The 20,286-nt window shown below is 37.9% G+C and overlaps 1 protein-coding gene across 1 annotated transcript in view; it reads right to left on the bottom strand.

Moving 5' to 3' along the window:
* LOC135499563 (uncharacterized) overlaps positions 1-20,173 on the bottom strand; it is a 28,378-nt gene extending 8,205 nt beyond the window's left edge. The window contains exons 1-10 of the mRNA XM_064790419.1: positions 19,994-20,173; positions 18,830-19,366; positions 18,317-18,649; positions 17,860-18,010; positions 17,380-17,689; positions 16,877-17,126; positions 15,917-16,249; positions 14,957-15,289; positions 14,477-14,809; positions 307-14,329 (exon numbers count right to left, since the gene is read on the bottom strand). Coding sequence (XP_064646489.1) covers positions 307-14,329; positions 14,477-14,809; positions 14,957-15,289; positions 15,917-16,249; positions 16,877-17,126; positions 17,380-17,689; positions 17,860-18,010; positions 18,317-18,649; positions 18,830-19,366; positions 19,994-20,173 — 16,783 coding nt within the window. The remainder of the gene's footprint in view (positions 1-306; positions 14,330-14,476; positions 14,810-14,956; positions 15,290-15,916; positions 16,250-16,876; positions 17,127-17,379; positions 17,690-17,859; positions 18,011-18,316; positions 18,650-18,829; positions 19,367-19,993) is intronic.
* Positions 20,174-20,286: the final 113 nt, after the last annotated feature.

The raw sequence follows: 20,286 nt of genomic DNA, 5'->3' as shown, positions 1-20,286 counted from the left end.
ATACTGTTCTTGTACACTCGCTTTTCACTTTTATAATGTTTGTTGTATCACGGTAGTTACCTTGGGCAAGAATATCCATCGCATTGACAGCATTCTGGTTAGCTGTGGATTGATTGATAACTTGTCACCAAATGCTAGCCCAGGTAAGCCTATTCTTTACGCCACTGAACTTCATGTATAAAAAAAGTTAGCAGCAAAAGTGAAATTTGCCTCCTAATGACGTTATTAAAATGAAAAGAGAGCACATGTTGGTCAGTTATATGAATCACATGAGGCTCTAAGTTTATACTGATTGCTTTTACTTACTTGTTACTCTCTTTGTGCAGACTGGCACCTCTCCTTGTTTCTTTAACGTAAATCCATCGTCACAGATCGGAACATCGTGGATGCATTCAAAGGTATTTTCTTTGGTTTTCTTGAGCTCGTATTTCTGCGGGCATTTAGGTACCCTTCTATGACACCTGGCTTGACCAATCAACTTATTCATCAGTTTGTAACCAGACTTGCATCTCGGAGTCTTCTTGACACACACGGTCTCTTCTCCTCTTTTCCTCTTTATAAAACCACCCTTGCACGTTCTGATTGTCTTCAAGCAATCTGCTGTCATACTAGGTGTATGTTTGAATTCATAGCCGGGCGGACAAGAGGGGTGTTTTCTGTAACATGTGCTTACCCCTTCCTGTAATCTTCGCAATTTATATTCCTTCGAACATCTCGGTATCTTCTTGTGGCAAAGCACTTTCTCCCCAGGCTTCTTAATCAACTTGTACCCTTCTTGGCACTTCTGAATAACCTTATAACATATCACCTTATCACTGCTTATGGTGCGTAATCTGAAACCATGATTGCAACTGTATGATATTTCGTAAACCACAACCTCTTTCCTGGTTCTATATCGAGTCATGTAGAGCAGATTTCGTCGTATCCCCAGTGCCTCCTGTCTCACGATTGGCCTCTGGAACTCAAGTCCTTCCTTGTGTTTCACTGGCTTCCTTTTCAGCTCTTTGCCTTCTATTTGTCCCCGAGTGAGTTCTTCCGGGGTTTCCACCTCTCTATGGTTTTCCCTTTCTTCAGGTTCTTCTCTCTCCTCAGGTTTTTGTAACTCTTTGCCTTCCACCCTCTGTCTTACAGACAGGTAGCGTTTCTTCTCTTTCATCATTGCTAATTGTTCAAGCTGTCTAACAATCTTAGTGGTTGGTCTCTTTTCACGTTTAGCAAGTCGAAGTTTCTTGAGTAGCTTTGTCGTCAGTGTCTTCCTTTGCTTCAGAGTCAGTCTCCTTCGAATAGTTCTTTGTGTTGTCTTCAACTTTAGATGCTTTAACTTCCTGATGATCAATGTTGTGGGTTTCTTCATCGTCCTAGCCAGTTTCAATTTTTTCAATAAACGCATCCTCTTTAATTTCAGTTTCTGCCTTACAAGCCGTTCATGGATTCTCTTCATCTTAAGATGCTTGAGCTTCTTTGTCATCCGACTTGTTGGAGTCCTCACCTGGACCAATTTCTGTGTCTTACAGAGCCTTATTTTCTCCTTCAATTCTTCAATTTCCTTGGTCATTGTTTGATTAAGAATTTGTAATGCTTTAACTCGTTTGTCCTGGAGCACAGACGTTTTTCTCCTTGTATATTTCAGCTTTTTAAATATTTGATGAGTCGGTTTCTTCTCCTTCCTGGCAATTTTCAATTTCTTCAACAGCTGAATCTTCCTGAGTTCAAGTCTCTTGAATGGCATTTTTAACCTGCGGCGCTTCAGCTTCTGGATTATTTTCATGACAGGTCTCCTCTTCTTCTCAGCGACCTGAAGATTCCTTGAAAGTCGAACCAGTTGTAGCTCCTTTCTGAGACGTTTGACAACTGCCTTCAAATGAGAAACCTTCTTTGAAATATGGTGGACCACTGTGTGCTTCTGTAGTTTCCTCTTCAGGTGCTTGATAACTTTCATCAAATGTCTCTGACGTGAAACTTTAAGGACTTTCTTTGTTTTAATTGTCTTTATCAACCTCACTTTCCTTCTCAGTTCTGCCTTACATTTGTTCACCTGTTTCAAGATTGGTTGCATTCTTTTCTTCTCGTGAACCTTGGTAATTCTGTGTGTTATTTTCTTTGTCTTTCTGACTAATCTAAGTTTCTCGATTTGCTTCGTTTTCTTGTGCAGTTTTTTCCTCAGCTGTTCGTTGACCTTCATCAATTGTACGCGCTGTGAGATTTTGTGGATTATCTTTCGTTTTAACTTCAGTTTTCTCTGGACATTCTTCCTTATGAGACGTTTGATCCTCTTGATTTGGAGAGTAACTGGCTTCCCTTTCTTTTGTTTCGTTATAAGATGCCTGACAACTGCCTTCAAATGAGAAACCTTCTTTGAAATATGGTGGACCAGTGTGTGTTTCTGTATTTTCCTCTTCAGGTGCTTGATAACTTTCATCAAGTGTGTCCGATGTGAAACTTTAAGGACTTTCTTTGTTTTAATTGTCTTTATCAACCTCACTTTCCTTCTCAGTTCTGCCTTACATTTGTTCACCTGTTTCAAGATTGGTTGTATTCTTTTCTTCTGGTGAACCTTCGTGACTCTGGATGTTATTTTCTTTGACTTTAGGACTAACCTAAGTTTCTTAATTTGCGTCGTTTTCTTGTGCAGTTTCTTCCTTTGCTGTTCGATGACCTTCATCAAATGTACCCGATGTGAAATTTTGTGAATTATCTTGCGTTTTAACTTCAGCTTTCTCTGGACAGTCTTCCTTATGAGACGTTTGATCGTCTTGATTTTGTGAGTAACTGGCTTCCCTTTCTTTTGTTTCGTTATAAGATGCCTGACAACTGCCTTCAAATGAGAAACCTTCTTTGAAATATGGTGGACCAGTGTGTGTTTCTGTAGTTTCCTCTCCAGGTGCTTGATAACTTTCATCAGATGTCTCTGATGTGAAACTTTGAGGACTTTCTTTGTTTTCATTGTCTTTATCAACCTCACCTTCCTTCTCAGTTCTGCCTTACATTTGTTCACCTGTTTCAAGATTGGTTGCATTCTTTTCTTGTTGTGAACCTGTGTTATTCCGTGTGTTATTTTCTTTGTTTTTCTGACTAATCTTAATTTCTTGATTTGCTTCGTTTTCTTGTGCAGTTTCTTCCTCAGCTGTTTGATAACCTTCATCAAATTTACCCGATGTGAAATTTTGTGGATTATCTTTCGTTTTAACTTCAGCTTTCTCTGGACAGTCTTCCTTATGAGACGTTTGATCATCTTGATTTGGTGAGTAACTGGCTTCCCTTTCTTTTGTTTCATTATAAGATGCCCGACAACTGCCTTCAAATGAGAAACCTTCTTTGAAATATGGTGGACCAGTGTGTGTTTCTGTAGTTTCCTCTTCAGGTGCTTGATAACTTTCATCAAATGTCTCTGATGTGAAATTTTAAGGACTTTCTTTGTTTTCATTGTCTTTATCAACCTCACTTTCCTTCTCAGATCAGCCTTACATTTGTTCACCTGTTTCAAGATTGGTTTTATTCTTTTCTTCTGGTGAACCTTCGTGACTCTGGATGTTATTTTCTTTGACTTTAGGACTAACCTAAGTCTCTTGATTTGCTTCGTTTTCTTGTGCAGTTTCTTCCTTTGCTGTTCGATGACCTTCATCAAATTTACCCGATGTGAAATTTTGTGGATTATCTTTCGTTTTAACCTCAGCTTTCTCTGGACAGTCTTCCTTATGAGACGTTTGATCGTCTTGATTTTGTGAGTAACTGGCTTCCCTTTCTTTTGTTTCGTTATAAGATGCCTGACAACTGCCTTCAAATAAGAAACCTTCTTTGAAATATGGTGGACCAGTGTGTGTTTCTGTAGTTTCCTCTTCAGGTGCTTGATAACTTTCATCAAATGTCTCTGATGTGAAACTTTAAGGACTTTCTTTATTTTCATTGTCTTTATCAACCCCACTTTCCTTCTCAGTTCTGCCTTACATTTGTTCACCTGTTCCAAGACTGGTTGTATTCTTTTCTTCTTGTGAACCTTTGTAATTCTGTGTGTTATTTTCTTTGTCTTTTTGACAAATCTAAGTTTCTTAATTTGCTTCGTTTTCTTGTGCAGTTTTTTCCTCAGCTGTTCGATGACCTTCATCAAATGTACCCGATGTGAGATTTTGTGGATTATCTTGCGTTTTAACTGCAGCTTTCTCTGGACAGTCTTCCTGATGAGACGTTTGATCATCTTGAGTTTGTGAGTAACTGGCTTTCCCTTCTTTTGTTTCGTTATAAGATGCCTGACAACTGCCTTCAAATGAGAAACCTTCTTTGAAATATGGTGGACCAGTGTGTGTTTCTGTAGTTTCCTCTTCAGGTGCTTGATAACTTTAATCAAGTGTATCGGATGTGAAATTTTGTGGATTATCTTGTGTTTTAACTTCAGCTTTCTTTGGACAGTCTTCCTGATGAGACGTTTGATAGTCTTGATTTTGTGAGTCACTGGCTCTCCCTTCTTTTGTTTCGTTATAAGATGCCTGACAACTGCCTTCAAATGAGAAACCTTCTTTGAAATATGGTGGACCAGTGTGTGTTTCTGTAGTTTCCTCTTCAGGTGCTTGATAACTTTCATCAAATGTCTCTGATGTGAAACTTTAAGGACTTTCTTTGTTTTCATTGTCTTTATCAACCCCACTTTCCTACTCAGTTCTGCCTTACATTTGTTCACCTGTTTCAAGATTGGTTGTATTCTTTTCTTTTGGTGAACCTTCGTGACTCTGTGTGTTATTTTCTTTGTCTTTAGGACTATCCTTAGTTTCTTGATTTGCTTTGTTTTCTTTTGTAGTTTCTTCCTCTGCTGTTCAATGACCTTCATCAAATGTACCCGATGTGAGATTTTGTGGATTATCTTGCGTTTTAACTTCAGCTTTCTTTGGACAGTCTTCCTGATGAGACGTTTGATAGTTTTGATTTTGTGAGTCACTGGCTCTCCCTTCTTTTGTTTCGTTATAAGGTGCCTGACAACTGCCTTCAAATGAGAAACCTTCTTTGAAATATGGTGGACCATTGTGTGTTTCTGTAGTTTCCTCTTCAGGTGCTTGATAACTTTCATCAAATGTCTCTGATGTGTAACTTTAAGGACTTTCTTTGTTTTCATCGTCTTTATCAACCCCACTTTCCTTCTCAGTTCTGCCTTACATTTCTTCACCTGTTTCGAGATTGGTTGTATTCTTTTCTTCTGGTGAACCTTCGTGACTCTGGATGTTATTTTCTTTGACTTAAGGACTAACCTTAGTTTCTTGATTTGCTTTGTTTTCTTGTCCAGTTTCTTCCTCAGCTGTTCGATGACCTTCATCAAATGTACCCGATGTGAGATTTTGTGGATTATCTTGCGTTTTAACTTCAGCTTTCTTTGGACAGTCTTCCTGATGAGACGTTTGATCGTCTTGATTTGGTGAGTAACTGGCTTTCCCTTCTTTTGTTTCGTTTTAAGGTGCCTGACAACTGCCTTCAAATGAGAAACCTTCTTTGATATATGGTGGACCACTGTGTGCTTCTGTAGTTTCCTCTTCAGGTGCTTGATAACTTTCATCAAATGTCTCTGATGTGAAACTTTAAGGACTTTCTTTGTTTTAAATGTCTTTATCAACCTCACTTTCCTTCTCAGTTCTGCCTTACATTTGTTCACTTGTTTCAAGATTGGTTGCATTCTTTTCTTCTCGTGAACCTTGGTAATTCTGTGTGTTATTTTCTTTGTCTTTCTGACTAATCTAAGTTTCTCGATTTGCTTCGTTTTCTTGTGCAGTTTCTTCCTCAGCTGTTCGTTGACCTTCATCAATTGTACGCGCTGTGAGATTTTGTGGATTATCTTTCGTTTTAACTTCAGTTTTCTCTGGACATTCTTCCTTATGAGACGTTTGATCGTCTTGATTTTGTGAGTAACTGGCTTCCCTTTCTTTTGTTTCGTTATAAGATGCCTGACAACTGCCTTCAAATGAGAAACCTTCTTTGAAATATGGTGGACCACTGTGTGTTTCTGTAGTTTCCTCTTCAGGTGCTTGATAACTTTCATCAAATGTCTCTGATGTGAAACTTTAAGGACTTTCTTTGTTTTCATTGTCTTTATCAACCCCACCTTCCTTCTCAGTTCTGCCTTACATTTGTTCACCTGTTTCAAGATTGGTTGCATTCTTTTCTTGTTGTGAACCTTTGTAATTCCGTGTGTTATTTTCTTTGTCTTTCTGACTAATCTTAATTTCTTGATTTGCTTCGTTTTCTTGTGCAGTGTCTTTCTCAGCTGTTTGATAACCTTCATCAAATTTACCCGATGTGAAATTTTGTGGATTGTCTTTCGTTTTAACTTCAGCTTTCTCTGGACAGTCTTCCTTATGAGACGTTTGATCATCTTGATTTGGTGAGTAACTGGCTTCCCTTTCTTTTGTTTCGTTATAAGATGCCTGACAACTGCCTTCAAATGAGAAACCTTCTTTGAAATATGGTGGACCAGTGTGTGTTTCTGTAGTTTCCTCTTCAGGTGCTTGATAACTTTCATCAAATGTCTCTGATGTGAAATTTTAAGGACTTTCTTTGTTTTCATTGTCTTTATCAACCCCACTTTCCTTCTCAGTTCTGCCTTACATTTGTTCACCTGTTTCAAGATTGGTTGTATTCTTTTCTTCTGGTGAACCTTCGTGACTCTGGATGTTATTTTCTTTGACTTTAGGACTAACCTAAGTTTCTTGATTTGCTTTGATTTCTTGTGCAGTTTCTTCCTTTGCTGTTCGATGACCTTCATCAAATGTACCCGATGTGAGATTTTGTGGATTATCTTGCGTTTTAACTTCAGCTTTCTTTGGACAGTCTTCTTGATGAGACGTTTGATCGTCTTGATTTGGTGAGTAACTGGCTTTCCCTTCTTTTGTTTCGTTATAAGGTGCCTGACAACTGCCTTCAAATGAGAAACCTTCTTTGAAATATGGTGGACCACTGTGTGCTTCTGTAGTTTCCTCTTAAGGTGCTTGATAACTTTCATCAAATGTCTCTGATGTGAAACTTTGAGGACTTTCTTTGTTTTAATTGTCTTTATCAACCTCACTTTCCTTCTCAGTTCTGCTTTACATTTGTTCACTTGTTTCAAGATTGGTTGCATTCTTTTCTTCTCGTGAACCTTGGTAATTCTGTGTGTTATTTTCTTTGTCTTTCTAACTAATCTAAGTTTCTCGATTTGCTTCGTTTTCTTGTGCAGTTTCTTCCTCAGCTGTTCGTTGACCTTCATCAATTGTACGCGCTGTGAGATTTTGTGGATTATCTTTCGTTTTAACTTCAGTTTTCTCTGGACATACTTCCTTATGAGACGTTTGATCGTCTTGATTTTGTGAGTAACTGGCTTCCCTTTCTTTTGTTTCGTTATAAGATGCCTGACAACTGCCTTCAAATGAGAAACCTTCTTTGAAATATGGTGGACCAGTGTGTGTTTCTGTAGTTTCCTCTTTAGGTGCTTGATAACTTTCATCAAATGTCTCTGATGTGAAACTTTAAGGACTTTCTTTGTTTTCATTGTCTTTATCAACCCCACTTTCCTTCTCAGTTCTGCCTTACATTTGTTCACCTGTTCCAAAACTGGTTGTATTCTTTTCTTCTTGTGAACCTTTGTAATTCTGTGTGTTATTTTCTTTGTCTTTTTGACAAATCTAAGTTTCTTAATTTGCTTCGTTTTCTTGTGCAGTTTTTTCCTCAGCTGTTCGATGACCTTCATCAAATGTACCCGATGTGAGATTTTGTGGATTATCTTGCGTTTTAACTTCAGTTTTCTTTGGACAGTCTTCCTGATGAGACGTTTGATAGTCTTGATTTTGTGAGTCACTGGCTCTCCCTTCTTTTGTTTCGTTATAAGATGCCTGACAACTGCCTTCAAATGAGAAACCTGCTTTGAAATATGGTGGACCAGTGTGTGTTTCTGTAGTTTCCTCTTCAGGTGCTTGATAATTTTCATCAAATGTCTCTGATATGAAACTTTAAGGACTTTCTTTGTTTTCATTGTCTTTATCAACCCCACTTTCCTTCTCAGTTCTGCCTTACATTTGTTCACCTGTTTCAAGATTGGTTGTATTCTTTTCTTCTGGTGAACCTTCGTGACTCTGTGTGTTATTTTCTTTGACTTAAGGACTAACCTTAGTTTCTTGATTTGCTTTGTTTTCTTTTGTAGTTTCTTCCTCTGCTGTTCAATGACCTTCATCAAATGTACCCGATGTGAGATTTTGTGGATTATCTTGCGTTTTAACTTCAGCTTTCTTAGGACAGTCTTCCTGATGAGACGTTTGATAGTTTTGATTTTGTGAGTCACTGGCTCTCCCTTCTTTTGTTTCGTTATAAGGTGCCTGACAACTGCCTTCAAATGAGAAACCTTCTTTGAAATATGGTGGACCACTGTGTGCTTCTGTAGTTTCCTCTTCAGGTGCTTGATAACTTTCATCAAATGTCTCTGATGTGAAACTTTAAGGACTTTCTTTGTTTTCATTGTCTTTATCAACCCCACTTTCCTTCTCAGTTCTGCCTTACATTTCTTCACCTGTTTCAAGATTGGTTGTATTCTTTTCTTCTGGTGAACCTTCGTGACTCTGTGTGTTTTTTTCTTTGTCTTTTTGACAAATCTAAGTTTCTTAATTTGCTTCGTTTTCTTGTGCAGTTTCTTCCTCAGCTGTTCGATGACCTTCATCAAATGTACCCGATGTGAGATTTTGTGGATTATCTTGCGTTTTAACTTCAGCTTTCTTTGGACAGTCTTCCTGATGAGACGTTTGATCGTCTTGATTTGGTGAGTAACTGGCTTTCCCTTCTTTTGTTTCGTTATAAGGTGCCTGACAACTGCCTTCAAATGAGAAACCTTCTTTGAAATATGGTGGACCACTGTGTGTTTCTGTAGTTTCCTCTTCAGGTGCTTGATAACTTTCATCAAATGTCTCTGATGTGAAACTTTAAGGACTTTCTTTGTTTTAATTGTCTTTATCAACCTCACTTTCCTTCTCAGTTCTGCCTTACATTTGTTCACTTGTTTCAAGATTGGTTGCATTCTTTTCTTCTCGTGAACCTTGGTAATTCTGTGTGTTATTTTCTTTGTCTTTCTGACTAATCTAAGTTTCTCGATTTGCTTCGTTTTCTTGTGCAGTTTCTTCCTCAGCTGTTCGATGACCTTCATCAAATGTACCCGATGTGAGATTTTGTGGATTATCTTGCGTTTTAACTGCAGCTTTCTCTGGACAGTCTTCCTGATGAGACGTTTGATCATCTTGAGTTTGTGAGTAACTGGCTTCCCTTTCTTTTGTTTCGTTATAAGATGCCTGACAACTGCCTTCAAATGAGAAACCTTCTTTGAAATATGGTGGACCAGTGTGTGTTTCTGTTGTTTCCTCTTCAGGTGCTTGATAACTTTAATCAAGTGTATCGGATGTGAGATATTGTGGATTATCTTGCGTTTTAACTTCAGCTTTCTTTGGACAGTCTTCCTGATGAGACGTTTGATAGTCTTGATTTTGTGAGTCACTGGCTCTCCCTTCTTTTGTTTCGTTATAAGATGCCTGACAAGTGCCTTCAAATGAGAAACCTGCTTTGAAATATGGTGGGCCACTGTGTGTTTCTGTAGTTTCCTCATCAGGTGCTTGATAACTTTCATCAAATGTCTCTGATGTGAAACTTTGAGGACTTTCTTTGTTTTAATTGTCTTGATCAACCTCACTTTCCTTCTCAGTTCTGCCTTACATTTCTTCACCTGTTTCAAGATTGGTTGTATTCTTTTCTTCTGGTGAACCTTCGTGACTCTGTGTGTTATTTTCTTTGTTTTTAGGACTAACCTTAGTTTCTTGATTTGCTTTGTTTTCTTTTGTAGTTTCTTCCTCTGCTGTTCAATCACCTTCATCAAATGTACCCGATGTGAGATTTTGTGGATTATCTTGCGTTTTAACTTCAGCTTTCTTTGGACAGTCTTCCTGATGAGACGTTTGATAGTTTTGATTTTTTGAGTCACTGGCTCTCCCTTCTTTTGTTTCGTTATAAGGTGCCTGACAACTGCCTTCAAATGAGAAACCTTCTTTGAAATATGGTGGGCCACTGTGTGTTTCTGTAGTTTCCTCTTCAGGTGCTTGATAACTTTCATCAAATGTCTCTGATGTGAAACTTTAAGGACTTTCTTTGTTTTCATTGTCTTTATCAACCCCACTTTCCTTCTCAGTTCTGCCTTACATTTGTTCACCTGTTTCAAGATTGGTTGTATTCTTTTCTTCTGGTGAACCTTTGTGACTCTGTGTGTTATTTTCTTTGTCTTTTTGACAAATCTAAGTTTCTTAATTTGCTTCGTTTTCTTGTGCAGTTTCTTCCTCAGCTGTTCGATGACCTTCATCAAATGTACCCGATGTGAGATTTTGTGGATTATCTTGCGTTTTAACTTCAGCTTTCTTTGGACAGTCTTCCTGATGAGATGTTTGATCGTCTTGATTTGGTGAGTAACTGGCTTTCCCTTCTTTTGTTTCGTTATAAGGTGCCTGACAACTGCCTTCAAATGAGAAACCTTCTTTGATATATGGTGGACCACTGTGTGCTTCTGTAGTTTCCTCTTCAGGTGCTTGATAACTTTCATCAAATGTCTCTGATGTGAAACTTTAAGGACTTTCTTTGTTTTAATTGTCTTTATCAACCTCACTTTCCTTCTCAGTTCTGCCTCACATTTGTTCACTTGTTTCAAGATTGGTTGCATTCTTTTCTTCTCGTGAACCTTGGTAATTCTGTGTGTTATTTTCTTTGTCTTTCTAACTAATCTCAGTTTCTCGATTTGCTTCCTTTTCTGATGCAGTTTCTTCCTCAGCTGTTCGTTGACCTTCATCAATTGTACGCGCTGTGAAATTTTGTGGATTATCTTTCGTTTTAACTTCAGTTTTCTCTGGACATTCTTCCTTATGAGACGTTTGATCGTCTTGATTTTGTGAGTAACTGGCTTCCCTTTCTTTTGTTTCGTTATAAGATGCCTGACAACTGCCTTCAAATGAGAAACCTTCTTTGAAATATGGTGGACCACTGTGTGTTTCTGTAGTTTCCTCATCAGGTGCTTGATAACTTTCATCAAATGTCTCTGATGTGAAACTTTAAGGACTTTCTTTGTTTTCATTGTCTTTATCAACCCCACTTTCCTTCTCAGTTCTGCCTTACATTTGTTCACCTGTTTCAAGATTGGTTGTATTCTTTTCTTCTGGTGAACCTTTGTGACTCTGTGTGTTATTTTCTTTGTCTTTTTGACAAATCTAAGTTTCTTAATTTGCTTCGTTTTCTTGTGCAGTTTCTTCCTCAGCTGTTCGATGACCTTCATCAAATGTACCCGATGTGAGATTTTGTGGATTATCTTGCGTTTTAACTTCAGCTTTCTTTGGACAGTCTTCCTGATGAGACGTTTGATCGTCTTGATTTGGTGAGTAACTGGCTTTCCCTTCTTTTGTTTCGTTTTAAGGTGCCTGACAACTGCCTTCAAATGAGAAACCTTCTTTGATATATGGTGGACCACTGTGTGCTTCTGTAGTTTCCTCTTCAGGTGCTTGATAACTTTCATCAAATGTCTCTGATGTGAAACTTTAAGGACTTTCTTTGTTTTAAATGTCTTTATCAACCTCACTTTCCTTCTCAGTTCTGCCTTACATTTGTTCACTTGTTTCAAGATTGGTTGCATTCTTTTCTTCTCGTGAACCTTGGTAATTCTGTGTGTTATTTTCTTTGTCTTTCTGACTAATCTAAGTTTCTCGATTTGCTTCGTTTTCTTGTGCAGTTTCTTCCTCAGCTGTTCGTTGACCTTCATCAATTGTACGCGCTGTGAGATTTTGTGGATTATCTTTCGTTTTAACTTCAGTTTTCTCTGGACATTCTTCCTTATGAGACGTTTGATCGTCTTGATTTTGTGAGTAACTGGCTTCCCTTTCTTTTGTTTCGTTATAAGATGCCTGACAACTGCCTTCAAATGAGAAACCTTCTTTGAAATATGGTGGACCACTGTGTGTTTCTGTAGTTTCCTCTTCAGGTGCTTGATAACTTTCATCAAATGTCTCTGATGTGAAACTTTAAGGACTTTCTTTGTTTTCATTGTCTTTATCAACCCCACTTTCCTTCTCAGTTCTGCCTTACATTTGTTCACCTGTTTCAAGATTGGTTGTATTCTTTTCTTCTGGTGAACCTTCGTGACTCTGGATGTTATTTTCTTTGACTTTAGGACTAACCTAAGTTTCTTGATTTGCTTCGTTTTCTTGTGCAGTTTCTTCCTTTGCTGTTCGATGACCTTCATCAAATGTACCCGATGTGAAATTTTGTGGATTATCTTGCGTTTTAACTTCAGCTTTCTCTGGACAGTCTTCCTTATGAGACGTTTGATCGTCTTGATTTTGTGAGTAACTGGCTTCCCTTTCTTTTGTTTCGTTATAAGATGCCTAACAACTGCCTTCAAATGAGAAACCTTCTTTGAAATATGGTGGACCACTGTGTGTTTCTGTAGTTTCCTCTCCAGGTGCTTGATAACTTTCATCAGATGTCTCTGATGTGAAACTTTAAGGACTTTCTTTGTTTTCATTGTCTTTATCAACCTCACCTTCCTTCTCAGTTCTGCCTTACATTTGTTCACCTGTTTCAAGATTGGTTGCATTCTTTTCTTGTTGTGAACCTTTGTAATTCCGTGTGTTATTTTCTTTGTCTTTCTGACTAATCTTAATTTCTTGATTTGCTTCGTTTTCTTGTGCAGTGTCTTTCTCAGCTGTTTGATAACCTTCATCAAATTTACCCGATGTGAAATTTTGTGGATTGTCTTTCGTTTTAACTTCAGCTTTCTCTGGACAGTCTTCCTTATGAGACGTTTGATCATCTTGATTTGGTGAGTAACTGGCTTCCCTTTCTTTTGTTTCGTTATAAGATGCCTGACAACTGCCTTCAAATGAGAAACCTTCTTTGAAATATGGTGGACCAGTGTGTGTTTCTGTAGTTTCCTCTTCAGGTGCTTGATAACTTTCATCAAATGTCTCTGATGTGAAATTTTAAGGACTTTCTTTGTTTTCATTGTCTTTATCAACCCCACTTTCCTTCTCAGTTCTGCCTTACATTTGTTCACCTGTTTCAAGATTGGTTGTATTCTTTTCTTCTGGTGAACCTTCGTGACTCTGGATGTTATTTTCTTTGACTTTAGGACTAACCTAAGTTTCTTGATTTGCTTTGATTTCTTGTGCAGTTTCTTCCTTTGCTGTTCGATGACCTTCAACAAATTTACCCGATGTGAAATTTTGTGGATTATCTTTCGTTTTAACTTTAGCTTTCTCTGGACAGTCTTCCTGATAAGACGTTTGATCGTCTTGATTTGGTGAGTAACTGGCTTTCCCTTCTTTTGTTTCGTTATAAGGTGCCTGACAACTGCCTTCAAATGAGAAACCTTCTTTGAAATATGGTGGACCACTGTGTGCTTCTGTAGTTTCCTCTTCAGGTGCCTGATAACTTTCATCAAATGTCTCTGATGTGAAACTTTAAGGACTTTCTTTGTTTTCATTGTCTTTATCAACCCCACTTTCCTTCTCAGTTCTGCCTTACATTTGTTCACCTGTTTCAAGATTGGTTGTATTCTTTTCTTCTGGTGAACCTTCGTGACTCTGTGTGTTATTTTCTTTGTCTTTTTGACAAATCTAAGTTTCTTAATTTGCTTCGTTTTCTTGTGCAGTTTCTTCCTCAGCTGTTCGATGACCTTCATCAAATGTACCCGATGTGAGATTTTGTGGATTATCTTGCGTTTTAACTTCAGCTTTCTTTGGACAGTCTTCTTGATGAGACGTTTGATCGTCTTGATTTGGTGAGTAACTGGCTTTCCCTTCTTTTGTTTCGTTATAAGGTGCCTGACAACTGCCTTCAAATGAGAAACCTTCTTTGAAATATGGTGGACCACTGTGTGCTTCTGTAGTTTCCTCTTAAGGTGCTTGATAACTTTCATCAAATGTCTCTGATGTGAAACTTTGAGGACTTTCTTTGTTTTAATTGTCTTGATCAACCTCACTTTCCTTCTCAGTTCTGCTTTACATTTGTTCACTTGTTTCAAGATTGGTTGCATTCTTTTCTTCTCGTGAACCTTGGTAATTCTGTGTGTTATTTTCTTTGTCTTTGTAACTAATCTAAGTTTCTCGATTTGCTTCGTTTTCTTGTGCAGTTTCTTCCTCAGCTGTTCGTTGACCTTCATCAATTGTACGCGATGTGAAATTTTGTGGATTATCTTTCGCTTTAACTTCAGCTTTCTCTGGACATACTTCCTTATGAGACGTTTGATCGTCTTGATTTTGTGAGTAACTGGCTTCCCTTTCTTTTGTTTCGTTATAAGATGCCTGACAACTGCCTTCAAATGAGAAACCTTCTTTGAAATATGGTGGACCAGTGTGTGTTTCTGTAGTTTCCTCTTTAGGTGCTTGATAACTTTCATCAAATGTCTCTGATGTGAAACTTTAAGGACTTTCTTTGTTTTCATTGTCTTTATCAACCCCACTTTCCTTCTCAGTTCTGCCTTACATTTGTTCGCCTGTTTCAAGATTGGTTGTATTCTTTTCTTCTGGTGAACCTTCGTGACTCTGTGTGTTATTCTCTTTGTCTTTTTGACAAATCTAAGTTTCTTAATTTGCTTCGTTTTCTTGTGCAGTTTCTTCCTCAGCTGTTCGATGACCTTCATCAAATGTACCCGATGTGAGATTTTGTGGATTATCTTGCGTTTTAACTTCAGCTTTCTTTGGACAGTCTTCCTGATGAGACGTTTGATCGTCTTGATTTGGTGAGTAACTGGCTTTCCCTTCTTTTGTTTCGTTATAAGGTTCCTAACAACTGCCTTCAAATGAGAAACCTTCTTTGAAATATGGTGGACCAATGTGTGTTTCTGTAGTTTCCTCTCCAGGTGCTTGATAACTTTCATCAGATGTCTCTGATGTGAAACTTTAAGGACTTTCTTTGTTTTCATTGTCTTTATCAACCTCACCTTCCTTCTCAGTTGTGCCTTACATTTGTTCACCTGTTTCAAGATTGGTTGCATTCTTTTCTTGTTGTGAACCTTTGTAATTCCGTGTGTTATTTTCTTTGTCTTTCTGACTAATCTTAATTTCTTGATTTGCTTCGTTTTCTTGTGCAGTGTCTTTCTCAGCTGTTTGATAACCTTCATCAATTGTACGCGCTGTGAGATTTTGTGGATTATCTTTCGTTTTAACTTCAGTTTTCTCTGGACATTCTTCCTTATGAGACGTTTGATCGTCTTGATTTTGTGAGTAACTGGCTTCCCTTTCTTTTGTTTCGTTATAAGATGCCTGACAACTGCCTTCAAATGAGAAACCTTCTTTGAAATATGGTGGACCAGTGTGTGTTTCTGTAGTTTCCTCTTTAGGTGCTTGATAACTTTCATCAAATGTCTCTGATGTGAAACTTTAAGGACTTTCTTTGTTTTCATTGTCTTTATCAACCCCACTTTCCTTCTCAGTTCTGCCTTACATTTGTTCACCTGTTTCAAGATTGGTTGTATTCTTTTCTTCTGGTGAACCTTCGTGACTCTGGATGTTATTTTCTTTGACTTTACGACTAACCTAAGTTTCTTGATTTGCTTTGATTTCTTGTGCAGTTTCTTCCTTTGCTGTTCGATGACCTTCAACAAATTTACCCGATGTGAAATTTTGTGGATTAGCTTTCGTTTTAACTTCAGCTTTCTCTGGACAGTCTTCCTGATGAGACGTTTGATCGTCTTGATTTGGTGAGTAACTGGCTTTCCCTTCTTTTGTTTCGTTATAAGGTGCCTGACAACTGCCTTCAAATGAGAAACCTTCTTTGAAATATGGTGGACCACTGTGTGCTTCTGTAGTTTCCTCTTCAGGTGCCTGATAACTTTCATCAAATGTCTCTGATGTGAAACTTTAAGGACTTTCTTTGTTTTAATTGTCTTTATCAACCTCACTTTCCTTCTCAGTTCTGCTTTACATTTGTTCACTTGTTTCAAGATTGGTTGCATTCTTTTCTTCTCGTGAACCTTGGTAATTCTGTGTGTTATTTTCTTTGTCTTTCTGACTAATCTAAGTTTCTCGATTTGCTTCGTTTTCTTGTGCAGTTTCTTCCTCAGCTGTTCGTTGACCTTCATCAATTGTACGCGCTGTGAGATTTTGTGGATTATCTTTCGTTTTAACTTCAGCTTTCTCTGGACATTCTTCCTTATGAGACGTTTGATCGTCTTGATTTTGTGAGTAACTGGCTTCCCTTTCTTTTGTTTCGTTATAAGATGCCTGACAACTGCCTTCAAATGAGAAACCTTCTTTGAAATATGGTGGACCAGTGTGTGTTTCTGTAGTTTCCTCTTTAGGTGCTTGATAACTTTCATCAAATGTCTCTGATGTGAAACTTTAAGGACTTTCTTTGTTTTCATTGTCTTTATCAACCCCACTTTCCTTCTCAGTTCTGCCTTACATTTGTTCACCTGTTTCAAGACTGGTTGTATTGTTTTCTTCTGGTGAACCTTCGTGACTCTGTGTGTTATTTTCTTTGTCTTTTTGACAAATCTAAGTTTCTTAATTTGCTTCGTTTTCTTGTGCAGTTTCTTCCTCAGCTGTTCGATGACCTTCATCAAATGTACCCGATGTGAGATTTTGTGGATTATCTTGCGTTTTAACTTCAGCTTTCTTTGGACAGTCTTCCTGATGAGACGTTTGATCGTCTTGATTTGGTGAGTAACTGGCTTTCCCTTCTTTTGTTTCGTTATAAGGTGCCTGACAACTGCCTTCAAATGAGAAACCTTCTTTGAAATATGGTGGACCACTGTGTGCTTCTGTAGTTTCCTCTTCAGGTGCTTGATAACTTTCATCAAATGGCTCTGATGTGAAACTTTAAGGACTTTCTTTGTTTTAATTGTCTTTATCAACCTCACTTTCCTTCTCAGTTCTGCTTTACATTTGTTCACTTGTTTCAAGATTGGTTGCATTCTTTTCTTGTTGTGAACCTTTGTAATTCCGTGTGTTATTTTCTTTGTCTTTCTGACTAATCTGAGTTTCTCGATTTGCTTCCTTTTCTTATGCAGTTTCTTCCTCAGCTGTTCGTTGACCTTCATCAATTGTACGCGCTGTGAGATTTTGTGGATTATCTTTCGTTTTAACTTCAGCTTTCTCTGGACAGTCTTCCTGATGAGACGTTTGATCGTCTTGATTTGGTGAGTAACTGGCTTCCCTTTCTTTTGTTTCGTTATAAGATGCCTAACAACTGCCTTCAAATGAGAAACCTTCTTTGAAATATGGTGGACCAGTGTGTGTTTCTGTAGTTTCCTCTCCAGGTGCTTGATAACTTTCATCAGATGTCTCTGATGTGATACTTTAAGGACTTTCTTTGTTTTCATTGTCTTTATCAACCTCACCTTCCTTCTCAGTTCTGCCTTACATTTGTTCACCTGTTTCAAGATTGGTTGCATTCTTTTCTTGTTGTGAACCTTTGTAATTCCGTGTGTTATTTTCTTTGTCTTTCTGACTAATCTTAATTTCTTGATTTGCTTCGTTTTCTTGTGCAGTGTCTTTCTCAGCTGTTTGATAACCTTCATCAAATTTACCCGATGTGAAATTTTGTGGATTATCTTTCGTTTTAACTTCAGCTTTCTCTGGACAGTCTTCCTTATGAGGCGTTTGATCATCTTGATTTGGTGAGTAACTGGCTTCCCTTTCTTTTGTTTCGTTATAAGATGCCTGACAACTGCCTTCAAATGAGAAACCTTCTTTGAAATATGGTGGACCAGTGTGTGTTTCTGTAGTTTCCTCTTCAGGTGCTTGATAACTTTCATCAAATGTCTCTGATGTGAAATTTTAAGGACTTTCTTTGTTTTCATTGTCTTTATCAACCCCACTTTCCTTCTCAGTTCTGCCTTACATTTGTTCACCTGTTTCAAGATTGGTTGTATTCTTTTCTTCTGGTGAACCTTCGTGACTCTGGATGTTATTTTCTTTGACTTTAGGACTAACCTAAGTTTCTTGATTTGCTTTGACTTCTTGTGCAGTATTTTCCTTTGCTGTTCGATGACCTTCAACAAATTTACCCGATGTGAAATTTTGTGGATTATCTTTCGTTTTAACTTCAGCTTTCTCTGGACAGTCTTCCTGATGAGACGTTTGATCGTCTTGATTTGGTGAGTAACTGGCTTTCCCTTCTTTTGTTTCGTTATAAGGTGCCTGACAACTGCCTTCAAATGAGAAACCTTCTTTGAAACATGGTGGACCACTGTGTGCTTCTGTAGTTTCCTCTTCAGGTGCCTGATAACTTTCATCAAATGTCTCTGATGTGAAACTTTAAGGACTTTCTTTGTTTTAATTGTCTTTATCAACCTCACTTTCCTTCTCAGTTCTGCTTTACATTTGTTCACTTGTTTCAAGATTGGTTGCATTCTTTTCTTCTCGTGAACCTTGGTAATTCTGTGTGTTATTTTCTTTGTCTTTCTGACTAATCTAAGTTTCTCGATTTGCTTCGTTTTCTTGTGCAGTTTCTTCCTCAGCTGTTCGTTGACCTTCATCAATTGTACGCGCTGTGAGATTTTGTGGATTATCTTTCGTTTTAACTTCAGTTTTCTCTGGACATTCTTCCTTATGAGACGTTTGATCGTCTTGATTTTGTGAGTAACTGGCTTCCCTTTCTTTTGTTTCCTTATAAGATGCCTGACAACTGCCTTCAAATGAGAAACCTTCTTTGAAATATGGTGGACCAGTGTGTGTTTCTGTAGTTTCCTCTTTAGGTGCTTGATAACTTTCATCAAATGTCTCTGATGTGAAACTTTAAGGACTTTCTTTGTTTTCATTGTCTTTATCAACCCCACTTTCCTTCTCAGTTCTGCCTTACATTTGTTCACCTGTTCCAAGACTGGTTGTATTCTTTTCTTCTTGTGAACCTTTGTAATTCTGTGTGTTATTTTCTTTGTTTTTTTGACAAATCTAAGTTTCTTAATTTGCTTCGTTTTCTTGTGCAGTTTTTTCCTCAGCTGTTCGATGACCTTCATCAAATGTACCCGATGTGAGATTTTGTGGATTATCTTGCGTTTTAACTTCAGCTTTCTTTGGACAGTCTTCCTGATGAGACGTTTGATCATCTTGAGTTTGTGAGTAACTGGCTTTCCCTTCTTTTGTTTCGTTATAAGATGCCTGACAATTGCCTTCAAATGAGAAACCTTCTTTGAAATATGGTGGACCAGTGTGTGTTTCTGTAGTTTCCTCTTCAGGTGCTTGATAACTTTAATCAAGTGTATCGGATGTGAGATTTTGTGGATTATCTTTCGTTTTAACTTCAGTTTTCTCTGGACATTCTTCCTTATGAGACGTTTGATAGTCTTGATTTTGTGAGTCACTGGCTCTCCCTTCTTTTGTTTCGTTATAAGATGCCTGACAACTGCCTTCAAATGAGAAACCTGCTTTGAAATATGGTGGACCAGTGTGTGTTTCTGTAGTTTCCTCTTCAGGTGCTTGATAACTTTCATCAAATGTCTCTGATGTGAAACTTTAAGGACTTTCTTTGTTTTCATTGTCTTTATCAACCCCACTTTCCTTCTCAGTTCTGCCTTACATTTGTTCACCTGTTTCAAGATTGGTTGTATTCTTTTCTTCTGGTGAACCTTCGTGACTCTGTGTGTTATTTTCTTTGTCTTTAGGACTAACCTTAGTTTCTTGATTTGCTTTGTTTTCTTTTGTAGTTTCTTCCTCTGCTGTTCAATGACCTTCATCAAATGTACCCGATGTGAGATTTTGTGGATTATCTTGCGTTTTAACTTCAGCTTTCTTTGGACAGTCTTCCTGATGAGACGTTTGATCGTCTTGATTTGGTGAGTAACTGGCTTTCCCTTCTTTTGTTTCGTTATAAGGTGCCTGACAACTGCCTTCAAATGAGAAACCTTCTTTGAAATATGGTGGACCACTGTGTGCTTCTGTAGTTTCCTCTTCAGGTGCTTGATAACTTTCATTAAATGTCTCTGATGTGAAACTTTAAGGACTTTCTTTGTTTTAATTGTCTTTATCAACCTCACTTTCCTTCTCAGTTCTGCCTTACATTTGTTCACTTGTTTCAAGATTGGTTGCATTCTTTTCTTCTCGTGAACCTTGGTAATTCTGTGTGTTATTTTCTTTGTCTTTCTGACTAATCTGAGTTTCTCGATTTGCTTCCTTTTCTGATGTAGTTTCTTCCTCAGCTGTTCGTTGACCTTCATCAATTGTACGCGCTTTGAAATTTTGTGGATTATCTTGCGTTTTAACTTCAGCTTTCTCTGGACAGTCTTCCTTATGAGACGTTTGATCGTCTTGATTTTGTGAGTAACTGGCT

This window comes from Lineus longissimus, chromosome 2 (genome assembly GCF_910592395.1).
Source record: "Lineus longissimus chromosome 2, tnLinLong1.2, whole genome shotgun sequence".
NCBI classification, from domain to species: Eukaryota; Metazoa; Nemertea; class Pilidiophora; order Heteronemertea; family Lineidae; genus Lineus; species Lineus longissimus.
Note: the sequence above shows the minus strand (reverse complement) of the source record. Positions and strands in the feature narration are given on the sequence as shown.